At 38.1% G+C, this 14,534-nt stretch overlaps 1 protein-coding gene across 14 annotated transcripts in view; it reads right to left on the bottom strand.

The window, feature by feature from the left end:
- Window positions 1-1,209: 1,209 nt before the first annotated feature.
- DST (dystonin) overlaps window positions 1,210-14,534 on the bottom strand; it is a 316,607-nt gene continuing 303,282 nt past the window's right edge. For 8 of the 14 annotated variants that reach the window (XM_052809218.1, XM_052809204.1, XM_052809202.1 and 5 more), the window contains 7 exons: window positions 13,709-13,726; window positions 10,547-10,664; window positions 8,123-8,191; window positions 7,163-7,359; window positions 6,579-6,689; window positions 3,650-3,773; window positions 1,210-2,270 (listed from right to left, as the gene is read on the bottom strand). In XM_052809218.1, the coding sequence (XP_052665178.1) occupies window positions 2,005-2,270; window positions 3,650-3,773; window positions 6,579-6,689; window positions 7,163-7,359; window positions 8,123-8,191; window positions 10,547-10,664; window positions 13,709-13,726 (903 nt within the window). In that variant the 3' untranslated portion in view covers window positions 1,210-2,004. The remainder of the gene's footprint in view (window positions 2,271-3,649; window positions 3,774-6,578; window positions 6,690-7,162; window positions 7,360-8,122; window positions 8,192-10,546; window positions 10,665-13,708; window positions 13,727-14,534) is intronic. The other 6 variants (XM_052809208.1, XM_052809207.1, XM_052809212.1 and 3 more) reach the window with 3 other exon arrangements.

Genomic DNA, 14,534 nt, shown 5'->3' on the forward strand with positions numbered 1-14,534 from the left:
TCCCGTGGTTACAAAACGCACGAAGAATGTCACACTGGGCACCATGTCCTCCTACAGCCAAGTTGTCCATGCAAGTGCCTAAACTATCCTTTTTCTTTCTCGTGCAGACAAGTAGAGATGCCCAAGTGACCATCTGTAGATGTAGACTACTTCTCTATCCAAAGGTGGTATGGGGTTCCAAAAAGCACTGAAGTCATCCTGATGTATCTTAATGTTTTAGGAAAGCAATCACTGGATGAATAGCAGCAACGAGAGAGGTGAAACACGGAAAGGTAAAGCACTGCAGCAGAGACTGATGCTTTAGTATTCAGTAAATGTGTGTGCTGACTCCCAAACCAGCCGCAGTAGGACTGGTTACTGTCTGCTTTCCACAAAACCTTGTACAACTCTGTGTTGGAGGAAATCCTGACACAAGTGGATTTTGATCGATTGAATTATCTTTTGAGGATTATTTTGTTTTTCTGTTTCTTATAAACTGATTGTGTGAGTCAACTTGTGAGTCCATAGGAAGCTCTTGTGACAACTCAGAAATCGTCTTAGTAATACTGCCAGAGTTAGCAGCAAATGCAGATATCACCATTACGTGCATGTCATCAACTGAGCTTCTGCTTCATTTTCAGCATGCTAAGGGACCAACCATAGACGAGTCTTCCCCTACAATTCCTATACTGAAAGTACACCATTTTCTGGTATATGAATGGTCAGGTTTAGACTATTTGGTCTGCCACGTTGGCCAAATTCTACCTGAGTCTTTCTGATGTTATCAAAAAGCATTTTGCTTGTCTAGGGATTCTGTCAGTACTTACGACAGCATCTACCCAGCCATTCTACAGCTCTCCCATTTGAAGCTGCATCCTTTTTCCACTGAAAATGAACTATTATTAATCCTTTCAAAGAATCCATGAACGGCAAAAGTATTTCACTGACAAAAAGAGCAACAGAATTACTCTTTATGCCTTTCATACATGGTATGTAAGTGTCACAGTTTAATATGGAGAAAATAATTGTTGACACACAATAATTACGTATGACCTGACATGTGCAATTTAGTGTTTTATTAAACAAATACAGTAGCTAACCAAAATCTGATTGCTGATAATGGGAAATTACATTAAAGCCTATGGTAATTATTGGTCATCTGAAATTATATATGCCCTAAAACATAACGCAGAATATTATCTTCCTGTGAAGTAAGAAATACAATAGAAATAAAGTTAAGGGACATGTTTATTTTGGAGCTTTCTGCAAGCAAAATTGCTTTGATACAAAATGAGTTCAATGATACAGTGCTACCATCCACTCAAGCAAAAGAAAACCTCACATTTACATGAATACACTTTATATTGATATTCTTACAGAATAATAGTTTGGATATCCAGAATGTGTCTGGCCTCATTGAAAGCAATGGCACAGAAATGCTGCAAGGTATTGGAGTATCATATTACTGGGGAGTGCTTAATTAACTCTGTGAGTTCTCTGAGAGATGCTGTATAAATAAGGGTACTGTGAATGTGCGCTCGTATTCCTTAGTAGTTTTGACGTACATCCTTTAGTGTTTGTTTCATTAGCTCAAAATATGTCATTGTGTCTTTTGGCTTTTTAGTATTCTCTTTTTCTTTTTTCAAGAAAAATCATGAGGTATCCTTTACCGTTAACTAATGACATAGTGATAGGCCTATTTTATTGAGGTTGCAGAGACTTACTGTACATTCAGTACACTGTACATTCGGCAATTATTTTTAGTGTACTTTCTACACATTACTGTGTACAACTGTTAGTTTACATTAAAACTCTTCTCCCTTCCCACAGGATATGGCATAAACAAAAACAAATCTGACAAAAATTATACACATAAAATAAGACGACAAATACACAAATAAGGCCATCTGCAGAATTAAAAATCCACCTCTTGCGATATTTCACAGTAATTTCTACATAATATTTTACATCTTACGAACTTAAATACTTAATGCAAAAGGAAAGACCTTTATGAAACCAATCATATTATCTCTTCAAGGACTTGTCCAATTTGCTGGCTAGTGGCCTTCTCTGAGGAGTTGGAATTTTAGAAGGCTTGGCTGATCCTGGCCGAGAACCTGCTCGGGGTGTCGGTCTGCTTGTAGCAGAAACAGTCTCTGACATATCTGAGCATACAGACTGGATTTCTGAAATGTCAAAGTCAGATGCGTCACTGCCTCGGCGGCTACTTGACCTACTGCCAGCCTTGCTTCCTGCTCGGCTTCCAGGTCTGCTTGGAGTTCTTCTGGTTTCTAGAAAGAGAGGAGATACCCATCAGTATTAGAGGTAATGATGAAAAAGGTGTGCAGGTCCTTCCTAGGTCTTTGGCGACCCCCAAAATTCTTCATTGCACAAACTAAATTTTAGACCTCTGTCAGGCAAGCTAGAGGATGCCATATCTCCCACTAAAGAGAAGGAGATGTGAGATCAAATGCTGAGACATAGTTAATTCGTCACTAGCACATCTCATTAAAAATATATTATCCTGGCAACTTTTCTTGACTTACTAGACATGCATTGTCTATTCACTCAACAGCCAGAGCCTTTCTTTCCCCTGCCATTTTCTCAGCTATGAATTGAAAAAATTCAGTATCTGGCATCTTCATGCATTCAGGATTTCTTGATATATGTACCTTGGAGATGCAGATGAATATCCCGATTTTTAAATGTATACCCCTCTTTTTTAAAAATCAAAACCATACAGTTGAAAGCTGCAAGTAAACAAGGGCAGAGTATACATTCTCCCAAACAAAGGGCCCAGTAAATGACCTCTCAGTAAGCCCACTAAAGTGAAAACCTGCCCAGACAACGTGCCTTGAAGAAAAAACCGCAACAAAGAATCTTAAACAGAAAATCATTAATGTGGTTTTCCGTAATTTTCCAATTACCTATTGAATATTTTTGATCTTGACAAATCTGGTTCCCTGTATGGGTGAAGAACACCAAGTTGAAACTGAAATTTTAGGTGGCTCATTTTTCAAATCACCTATAAGAGACATGTACTCTCTGAACAGGATTTTCTAGTACTGCTCAGTATGCTCTGCAGAGCTTAAGATGTGAGGCAAAGCCAGAAGAGCTGTCTTCTGTTCTAACCATCTCGCCCTCTCCCTTATACAGAGCTGCTCTGAGGATCCTGGAGAAGCACAGCTTCACTGCTTGCTTTTTTTGTATACTGTTTTAAAATTCTCTATGGGATATTTCATTAGTAAGGTCATCTACAGCTGCTCCCTGCAGTTGTTCTTTCAATCATGACTTGTCCATTTCTTTTAAGTGACCCCTTTGCTCCATCACAGCTAAGCATAACTTGAATACTGGGAAGAACTGAACCCTTTCTTTTTAAGTAAATACTTCTTCCCTAGTTCCTTAGGCAGACACATCAGAGATACGATTGTCAAGAAGGTTGCAGTCATGAATTTGCACATCCAGACCTGAACACACCTGCTGTGCAACCATGTGAACAGAGGACCATTACCCTGATTATGTGCACCCTTGCCAATACTAATGTGGAGACAGTAGGACTTTCAGTCCTTCCCACTCTTCTGACATCTCCCTCACATCCTAATGTGACCATAAGTGTTCAGGTGGAAAACCAAGCAAGCGGTAGATCAAGCTCTAAAATCAAGACACTTACCTGCAAACTGAGCTCTAACTCTGGTAGCTGCTGTTGACAGGATGCCACTGTCTTCTCCAGAGTGGAAACCCTTCCCTGATAGATATCCTGGCAGTCTGAGTTTACTTCCTTGAATCGGTGTTCCCTATGCAAAAAAACCCCAAACAAACAAAAAAAAAAACCAAAAAAACTTTTTTCAATTGTCACTACTGAAGATAAGGTCTGGTATTAGGTAGTACATAGCTTGGAATATGATCATCATAACAACATTCACTGTGAATCTGAAATGCTGGTTTGAGTCACTATGGACATTTTTCATGATGTGAAGTTTTGAACATTCCTTTAGCAGTTAGTATTTGAAGTAGTCCAAATGTAAAACAACAACAAAAATCACTTCAGCAGTCTGTTTGACATTAACATTTTAGCATTCTTTGTGTGTATTTCAATGCATATAAAGAAAGAAAAATGCTACCTTCTTACAATTAGTCAAGCATGTAAGATTAGTTGATGGTACATGACTTAAACAGAGACAAGTAGCTGAGGTTTTATGTCTGCATAGCTTGACTTTCCACCATTCTGACTGTGGTTATAGGTAGTGAACATATTTGTTTCAATTTTATAAATATTTTGAAGGCAAAACAAAACTCCCAAATTTCAAAAGCTTTTGCTAGAAAAAAAAAAAATCAGAAAAAAGACAGAGGACTAATTAAAAAAGTTCTTGTTATCAATATATTGTCTGAAATGTCTCTATTCCACAGTCTTACCTTGCCTGCTTTCTCATTTCTGAAATAAAACGAGTCTTGATTTACAGCCTGCCCCAAATGGGAAGATTTCTTTCAAAGCCACAAGAATTAAATCCTCAAGTCTCAAAATGCATGTAACATACTAGATAGGAGGTGTATGCAAATAAGAGGAAAACTACAGTATTCATATTCATTTAATCAACACAAAACCGCTAAGCAAATATCTCAAAAGAAGAGCAAACACTGCAGTGATGAATACGGCGCGTTGCGTGGCCTGGATCCCAGGATCCTGTGTTCTGTACCTTTGATCCCCATACATGGTGGGGTAGAATTAGGTAGGTACTGAAAACCAAGAAAACCAGAGGAGTGCGTTGGGAGCTGCCTAGAGCTAAGCACTGAGCAGAGGCCCAGTAGGAGCCTGTCTGGCAGCTGCCAGCTTGGACCACTTCTGGCACATCTGAACAAAAGAGCACTGAGATGCTACAGAGTAGACAATCTGCTGGCTCTGACAGGGATGGTCACAACGTTAAAACTCTCTTAAAAGCCAAGTACAAGTGCTTAACATCCAGCCAGCCACACCTTGGAAATCTCAGCTACACAGAGACTGCTTGGGAGGATAAGGAGAAAGGGAATACTCTTCAAAGTGCTACTGCACTTCGGGCAAGGTGCTGGGATAGAATCACTGGTGCAAGAAGAAGAGATCAAGCTTGTTCTTCAGTTTTGCCCTAAACCCAAATGCAGTCTACATATAAAATAAATAACCGCTCTCTTGGGCAGAAAATGCTGCAGAATGCCTCGGAAATTCAGTGCAACCTACCCCACCCTACTCATTCCATTTATAATCTTAAACCATGGTGGTTTACATAAAAGAAACTCACTGAAACCACTGGCAGTTGTAAGAGCAGGTGAGAAATACAATGCCACCATTTGAAATCAATGCCAACTGCTTTCACCTCATTGTTACTCAAATGAAAACAACACCCTTCCACGTCTATAAACCCTTTAAAGTACCATCAATTAATCTTACAATTCAGTTACCAGCTAAGAGATGAAAGAAAATACAAGAATATATTAGAAACTGACAACTGACTAAACTTTGTGCTATTGTTAATCATTCTAAGCAACAGCACCATGTGCTTGAAGTGCTGTATACACACACACGCTTGCCGTGTGCACAAGTAACACACCCACTTGCACAGAAGGAGGGAGTGAAAAGTTTGTTATGCATCTTTGAGCAAAGCCATGCCGAGGTCATGTAAACTTAGCACCAGAAGGTGCCACATAAATAGCAATAGGCATCAAAGTGCAGCTTTGTGAAAAGCAGATATAACAGAGCTGATGGTAGCACAAGCTTCCCCTCACCAAGCCCTCTGTCTAACCCAGAGTGAGAGTAACTCCTACAAGTGACAAGTCAGTTTGCAGCCTGATCCAGCTGCAATCTTTTCACTGACTGTAATGACATTAGAGAAGACACTTTGGCTCCAAGCCCATTCAAATTTTGGTCATACAGCTTAATTGCCGGCACAATCCTAACTGCTACACTAGCAATTTCAATGTAAGTCATGGGCTGGAAATAAGACCAAAGCTTGTTTCCTGTTAAGTCATCAAATAGCTATCTTATTAGAGCAACAATTGGTCACTAGCTCCCTAAACAAAACCTTCATTTGTTGGAAAGATTTATATATCACAGTCAGTCTTTTGCGCCGTCTTCTTCACAGTGATTGGGTATTTCTTTATTTAGTGGTTTTGCACTGGAGATCATGATTTATTAATCTCATTCCTGCAGTTCACGAATATTACAGTACTTTATGAACTCAAAGTAAACAATTTTAGGGAAAAAACCTTCAAAGTATATGAACTGTTTTATTTAAAAAAAAAAAAAACAAAACCAAAAAACTTTTCCACATTTGCTCAACCAGTTCATTGCATACTGTTACAATTTATTAGCCATTTGCACTTTAAACATAAATTCATTGAGTCTGAGTTTTCCTAAAAGTCAAAAACCATAACAACAGAACATCAAAAAGAAGACTTGGGGGAAAAAAAAAAAAAAAGGAAAGAAATAGTTTGACAAAGGTCTAAAAGACAATGCATTAATATGCAAAAGTTGTTGCAGCTCTGAAGCACTGAAACTCTAGTGGCTGTTAGTGAAGTGACAGTTTTAGTGAAGGAAGGTCATTAGACTAGAATCTCTGTCCTTACTGTACCTCTGCAGCTGACCCTCGATCGTCTGAGGATTCTGGTGGCTTAGAAGGAGTTGATGTTTTGCTGTTTGTCAACCATGGTTTACCATAGTTGCGTGTTAAATGATGGGGTGTCTGTATGAAACAATGGCAAATCAAAACATGAAGGACAGTAGATGGAAAACAATGTCATGGAGAAGGATACCCAGGCCTTCACAGGGAGATCAAATCTCATAGTAGAAATAAAAACTGAGCAGAAAGAGTTATGACAAATGTTCTGAAACAAAGAGATGACAGAACTTTTTTTTTTTTTTTTAAACTAAAGGGAGGGGTTCATTGCTCTTTGAGAGCAATTCCCAAATTGCCAGTTAGTTCATGCAGCACCTTAAACGTAAAGAATTCTTCTATTCCTGTGTCGCAAACAAACAGTAGAGGAAATACACTGAAAAGACTTCTCAGATCCTCCCCAGACTGTGAAATAAAATTGAGATACTTCTTCCATATCAACTAGGGAAAGCACCAATATTGTTGGAGCAAGGGGGGGGGGGGGGGGGGTGGTATCTATAACCCATTTGTTAACCAGTGCACTTTTGCATGTTTCTCCTCACCTTTGGAGTTGTAGCAACTGCTTGTGGGGCAGCTGCCTGGCCAGCTTGACTTGACAGAGAAGTAGATCTGTTGGGAGAAGCACCCCTTGAAGAGGGTCGTGATCTACGGCCCCTTGGTCGGAAAGCTGCCATGCTCTGACTGGCACCATCTGCCAAAATGAACTTTTCACGCAGCTCCACATTTGTCCTCCCTTTAGCTGCAGCAAAGAAAGGTGTTAATTTAGTCAGACATGAAAATCGTCACAAGGCTGTTTATTGTCATTTTTGCCATGCCAACTCCAACAGATTTTAAGAATAAAATGCATTAATGTGTAATGCATTTATTTTGGACACAGAAGAGTTATGTGCAGAACTCACTTATTCTAATACTTTATGCCAGCAGGAATGAACCACTGTCAAAGGAAGTCAGCGTGATAATGGAATGCTCAACATGCTGAATCATCGTTAATCAATCAACTGTTGATACATAGACACAACCTGATGAGCAGTTTTGCTAACTCTACAACTACTCATAATAAATACTACTTGCTTGGATGTTCCAGAAGAAATTGCTAAGTACAAATTACGAGGAAAGCAGCAAATATATTTATTTAAAACTACAAAGTTATGTAGTCTGGCAACATGCAATGATGAACATAAAATCCAAACTATGATGAGGTAATTGGTGGCTAAGCACTCACACACACATACAAACACAAATATGAGAGAATGTTCCGCAAGAATAGATGCCAAGACATGTTAGCATTTAACTGTGTCAGTGTGAATGACAATTGTTTTTGAAACACTCTTCAAGCGTGTCAAAAAAAATTAGCTTGCAAAGCACCAGCCCGTGTAGGAACACATTAAGCTAATATGATGGGTGAAGCATATTGTTAAAAGTATATATATTTAAAAAGTGGGAAGGAAATGGAGACAGAGGAGAAGAGGAGGAGAAGGAGACAAAGAGAGGGGTTTGCCAACCTATAGTAGGCTGAGTGGTAATTGAAGAGTTTGATTCCGAACGTAACATTTTACTCCCATGATGATGAACTAGAAAAAATGACACAGGACATGGGTCACATTAAAGAAAATCGTTAGCAGGAGAAGAAATCAAGTACAGCAGCTGCATATGCAAGAGACTCGGAGCACCAGGCCAAAAGACAGGACTCAGAGCAAAAGCTGTCTCTAAGTGCTCTGAGGTGAGCTCTCAAAGGTCTCCTAGGCAAAAAGGAAACAGCGCTTCGACAAACTCCGCTGCAGTCCCAAGTATACTTGTGTAACGCTATTTATCTGCTGACATAAAGAAGTAATATAAGCTACAATGATTTTATATAACTAGGTCCAATGCTTTTAAAGCTGTTTATGACAACAGTTCTTTGAAATGTGATATATCCAAATACATGAGAAGCCCCTGGCAGAAATGCAGATTTGCTAGGTGAAGTGCTTAAGGAAAAGTCTGATCCTGCACCACTGACATCCATGACTACTTTGCATCACTGACTTCAACAAGACTAGGATTAGGTTCCAATGCACAATGTCCAGTGTCTCGATGATTTTAGAGATCGGTATTCCTTTAGACCCACTATACTGACTTACTCATCTGCTCATGTATTTCCCATGAAAAAGTGATAAAGTACTACAGGAAATACTACAGAGATACATAGAATACACGGTTTATTAAAGAAGAGGGGATAAAGTTCCAAAGGACTCTTAATCGGAGGATAGTAATAAGGAATTCCAATAGATTATTTAGTTTTTAAGTACTGTATCTCTCAGCATCAACCCAACTGGAATTGCAAGTGTCTACCTGTCAATAGGCCTGAGAAAAATGTTTGGGATACATCAAAACTAATCAAGTTAACTCTTCAATGAAGTCAGATATTTTGAGGCACATTTCATTTTCCACTACCATGCACTTTTGAGGAACAGGAGTAGAAAGCTATAAAGTAAGGATGGTTCTGCAGGCATAAATGACTTTCCTATAGTAGCAGGTGCAGAATCAGGTGCTAATTTTCAGTTAGACCTGTGGTCCAACACCAATAAATGTAATATTACTGTTACATTTCTTTAGTAAACAATATATGCAATATGTTGGTAAGCAAAAGGACTATTTTTAATACTGCTGAAAAACTCAGATGTCATTACAAGGTTATGACAGCTCTTTTATGATACTATGATAAGAAGTTTCATGGTACCTTTTAAGCCTGTAGACAAAGGTTTCCAGGCATTAGTGGCACACTGTCAGTCCTTATGGGGTTTTGTGGTAGCTTCTTTTTGGACGTAACATCCTTGACTTAGCATGACAATTGCTACAAATACAAGCTCTCCACCCTCTCAAGGTCTGTATCAAACTGTTTAGAAACCCTGGTCTCAAAGTAGAAGCTGTGTGAGACAGCGGACACTGGAGTAAGGTCTCCAGGACAGCTGATGTCTCTGTCTTCACTAGCTCACTTGCCTCTCCTGAGCTCCTTTGTACTGTTCTTAGCGCTATTACAATACTGATTGCGATCCTACAAAATCCCTGAGAGGTAAAAATGCAGTAAATTTAATGCTGCTAGTTAATGGGATAGAATTACCTAGTTACAGAATGCCAGCTCACTCTCAACACAGTCATTATTATACTTTCTGCAATTTTACTACTCAGACTACTTTTGACTCGTGTCTCCCAATCCCTTCACAAATGGCTTCTTTCCTATCTCCAGCTGTTCCTCCAAGAATGGTGCTTGACAGAGCCTACTTTCCCACTACAGAATTAGGCTTTCATTACATTGCTGTGTACTGACAAAACAATGCATTTGATACAATGCCCTGGAAGGCATGGCAATAGAGCTCTCCCTGCTTCCCCAGAGCACAAAGTCCTCTTGACCAGAGCATTTTCCAATTGCTTGGTACAAGGCTCAGGGCCCTGCAAGGTGTTTCTGGGGAGGATGCCAATGAAAAGACAGGGCTATGAAAGCAGAGCCTGAAAGCCTAGGTGCAGCCACTAGCCAGAAAAGTTTTTTCCATTGTTACTCTTCAATTCAATTGCCTTATTTTGATTTATTGCCTTAAAACTGCTCTCTTGCCGAGAGAAGTTTCTGTGTGCTATTTCTGCAAAGTCATACATGCAGTTTACGTGCCATAACCTCTTATCTGGGCTCAGTTCAATTCTTAATTACACCACTTTAACGCTGGAGGAACTGCACAGAAGACAACACAGTTATTCTAGACATACATCAGTACAAGTGAAGAGGATCTTAACCACAGGATTTAAAGTTTACAAAAACAGATCATTACATGACATTTTGTGAGATGATGTTTACAGAACTGGCATTTTATACAATTCAGTCTCCATCTTGAGACAATGAACAGTGACTATATCCAAATAATTATCTGCACGTCCATTTTAACAGTTGTGTTACATACCCCTGCAAGGATCATTTTTTACTAAGAACTCATCAAGCGCCATCCAGCCACCTCCAACACGAACCATGACTGTACTTCTTAGGATACGAACAAGGCGCAGTTGTTGAGAGTCACCAAACTGCAATTAAAAAAAAATTACAAAAAAAAAAAAAATCAAACAACAGTCTGAGGTTCTCAGTCATTCAGATGCAGTTCAATGCTGACAGGTTAAAAATCAGACACCTTAAAAAGTTTATTTTGATATTTAATAATTAGTAAATGCTAAAAATATCAGATTTATTTATGCAGATTATTAAAGCTGTTAAGATTTCAAATCAGATGCCACTGCATTAATCCAAAGGAGATGGCAGGATGGTAAGAAAGAATCTCAGGTTTAATTTTATGCTTGATTCTCAAGTGTCTGAGCTCATAAAGGAAGCAAAATTAGTAACATATTATTTAATTGGTTACAGTCTGCGTTTGTGCACATTAATGAAGACCTATTTGCATTACTTCATTGTTAAAATAGTAAGCAAACTCTCTTCTGCAACAGCCTAGTTTTTAATTACAACAGCTGAAAGGAAGGCAGCATCGCTTTAAATGATCCGTACATGGGCTGGAAATTCAATGTATTATGAATGTTGCACAGTTCTATCAATTGATTCATTTACAGGGGTATTTCCAGTTATAGCAGTGACACTGCTCACCTAACAGCGAGGTGTACATGGGGAAGGGAACACTGAAGAAGCAGTTAATGATTGATAGCTATCATTATTGTCCTTTGTTATAAACTGTCACTCCTCTGTCTACACATCAAGGTTCTTCACAATTCAAAGGTACACAAAAACCTGTTTCATACTAAATCTTGCACTAGACCATCCTTCCTTTGGGCTGATGGCCAGGCCTAACTTATGTTTTGCTCTTGAACCCTGTATAACAAAACCTGTATGCAGTATCGCCATTCAAATCCGGATCAAAGAAAACACGACCAAAATGTTGACCCCACAATCTCATGAAAACTAACCAGAAGAATTCAGTACTTTTTAGCCAGGGCCAGATCATCAGGCCAAGTGTAGTGCTTTCACACACAAACATGCAGAGCACTCACTGAAACCAATGGGAGTCAAATTGTTCCTCTTTGGGAAAATCTTTGACCCTTGGAGAAGGATGGCCATAGTTCAACTGTACCTACTTGCTCCAGTGAGGGCACTGAAATGCTTTAAATGCAAACCACACAAACGTGCTCCCTACTTGTTAAATGACTTCAGTTGTTTGGTACTACTTAAGCCAAAAAGAGAGAGTAAGTTTAAAGGAATATTACTTTTAGGAACCAAACAAAAGTAAAGCTTGCTGCTTAATTCGATAATAAAATTTGTTGTTATATATAAGAACATTCACATGAGCATTACTTTTTAATAATGCATTCAGTATGTGCCGAACAAAGAACCATTTTACATACGCAGATCAAAGTTAAGAAGAGAAATGGCATCCAAATCAATGCCGTTTATTTTCATTGGCTTGTTTCTAAGGTGAATTTTTTCTAGAGGTTTTAAAGATCCTATCTTTTTTCTTTCTTTATTTTTTCCCCATCCCAATTTAATTCTTCAGTTAGACTCCATTAGGCAACTATACCAAGGGTCAGATACACTTTGGAAACTGCCTAGGCTGTGGTTAATTCAGACAGTGGGGCTTCTGGAGAATAACGCAGGTATCTATCAAGGCATTTTTCCTAATAGCAATACAGTCAATTTCCTTCTTAAAATGGATATGGCCTGGATACCAACTTTCCTTGAACAATATTTACCATTGTTTAAAGTAATCAGAGGTAAAAACACTGGGATAAAAACATAAAGGAAGTCTAGTTTAAGCTACAAAAAGGCCTATTCTTGACAATAGCCATATAACATCACCGTCACTGGAGAAGCCTCAGCCAACTTGCTGTAAGTGCTTTTTACTGTGATGCTGTTCTGCACCAGTAAGAGTTAGATGCTTTCAAAAAATACTGTTTTTTTCCCAGATCTAAGAGTACAGATGGCAGATAAGAGGATTAACAGAATTTCAAACAGTCTTTTCAGATAGAGGCTTGTTGTATGTGTGGAAAACATTTTAAATTATTACTTAGATATACTGCTTGAGGTATGTGGTAAGATTACCCACTGCTCTTTGTGCTTTCTTCTATACTTCAACAGGCTTTGCCAATAAATAAGAATGCAACTACATTTTCAACATCTCTAGATTTAAAATGGCTAATGCTGTTAACACCAGCATACCCAGAATGGATTATACATATTATTGCCTTTATAAGAGTATGAATAAGATACTAATGGTATCCAGTTTGTGTAATGTATTTCCATTCTTATAAGGCAAGCATGATTTAACAATTTAAGAAGCTGTGTATCAGCATGAACCACAGGAGTACCAGTTAAGAGTATCCTCTCTGTACCACTGTACAGTGCCACTGTGGTATGACTCACTGATGACCCAATTGACAAAAAGTATTCTCAAACACAGCTCCAATATACTATAGACCTGCCATAGCTCTTTGAAAACACTTTGGGAAAGGGAACAGTCTAAACTGGAAGAGCAAGTTTAATTTGCCTATTTCCAAAATATGTATTTAATGATTCACTGCGTTAGTATATAAAATACCAACAATCAGCCAGGTTCTCTCAGTCTGCTTGATTGCACAGGGATTTTTTTTTTCTGAAGATGAAAGTATTTTTTGCCTAATTTGCAATAAATAAGTGATATGACACTGGGATCTGTGTTTACTGTGATTAACCTTTAATCTGATAGCCTAAAAAAATACAACATAGAATTCTGAAGCATTCTGCTATAAAACTGAAAACTGAGAAAATAATAGTAATACTAAAATTGCAGTTTAAATGCTCAAGATTTTTTACTATGGGGATTGCTGCTGACCATTATCTGGTTCCTTTAAAAGTAATCTCCTTAATGAAGAAAATGGCCAAAAAAGCAGGTGAGGGATTGAAGAAAAGGGATCCTGAGACAAAGGAATGTTCCATAGCATTTAAAGAAATACCACAGCTGACCAGCAATGAATTAGCTGAAGATGAAAGGATGGCAAGAAGACTGAACATTGCAAGCTTAAATCACTATGTGTTAGGAAAACAAAAAAAAAAGAAAAAAAGAAACTTCATAACACATTCCACTGGTTTATACCTGATTTCCCAGGAAGAACTGATAAGAAATGAAAAATGGAAGAAAGACACGATTAGTTTACAGGAAATTCTCTATATGACTCAAGAACACATGCAAACTAACACATCAGACATTCTAGATAAAGTATCTACTTCAGAGCAGGTAGCTAACCATCCGGAGATTGAATATTGAAAAATATTCAAGGCCTTTGTTTCCTTCCTATTGCTGTCTTTGTGGTCTTTTACAATCATCTACAAGTACTTAGTAAACTCTCTTAGCCAAATATTGCATATTTCATCTCAAATTGTTCCGGTTATTCAATCTAGGGGTAGCAGATCTTTCTCTACAATGTGGTATTTATTTTTCTGTGATCTAAAATCGTTCTGCAGATATCTTAACATGTTTCTTGTACTTCTTCAGAAGGAATAGCATGCTCCAATAAAATGACAAGGGAGGATAAAAGTGATTGAATACACTTTGGTAAAAGATTTTTAAAGTACAACACAATACCACAGGAAAATACCACTGTTTTTATGAAACTAATAGAAAATCAGCTACAGTTTAAACACTTCAGGTGTCCAGGCAAAAAGATTGGCTTTTAAGGAGCTGTTGTATGTATGTATGCATGCATGCAGTTAGCTTTTAGAAATTCCCATACATTGAAAACAGTTTCAGCAGTTTCAGTGAAAAGAAATATAAGCAGCAGCTTTTTCCCATATTTTTAGCCTATATGTTCTAACAGGAAAAAACCCATAAATTTAGACAAGCTTAAAGTAAGAAAACATATAGTTGTCATACAAATACCTGTAAATTAATATAGCCTAGTTCCTTGTATAACCATGTCATA

This window comes from Harpia harpyja, chromosome 15, assembly GCF_026419915.1.
Source record: "Harpia harpyja isolate bHarHar1 chromosome 15, bHarHar1 primary haplotype, whole genome shotgun sequence".
Lineage (NCBI taxonomy): Eukaryota > Metazoa > Chordata > Aves > Accipitriformes > Accipitridae > Harpia > Harpia harpyja.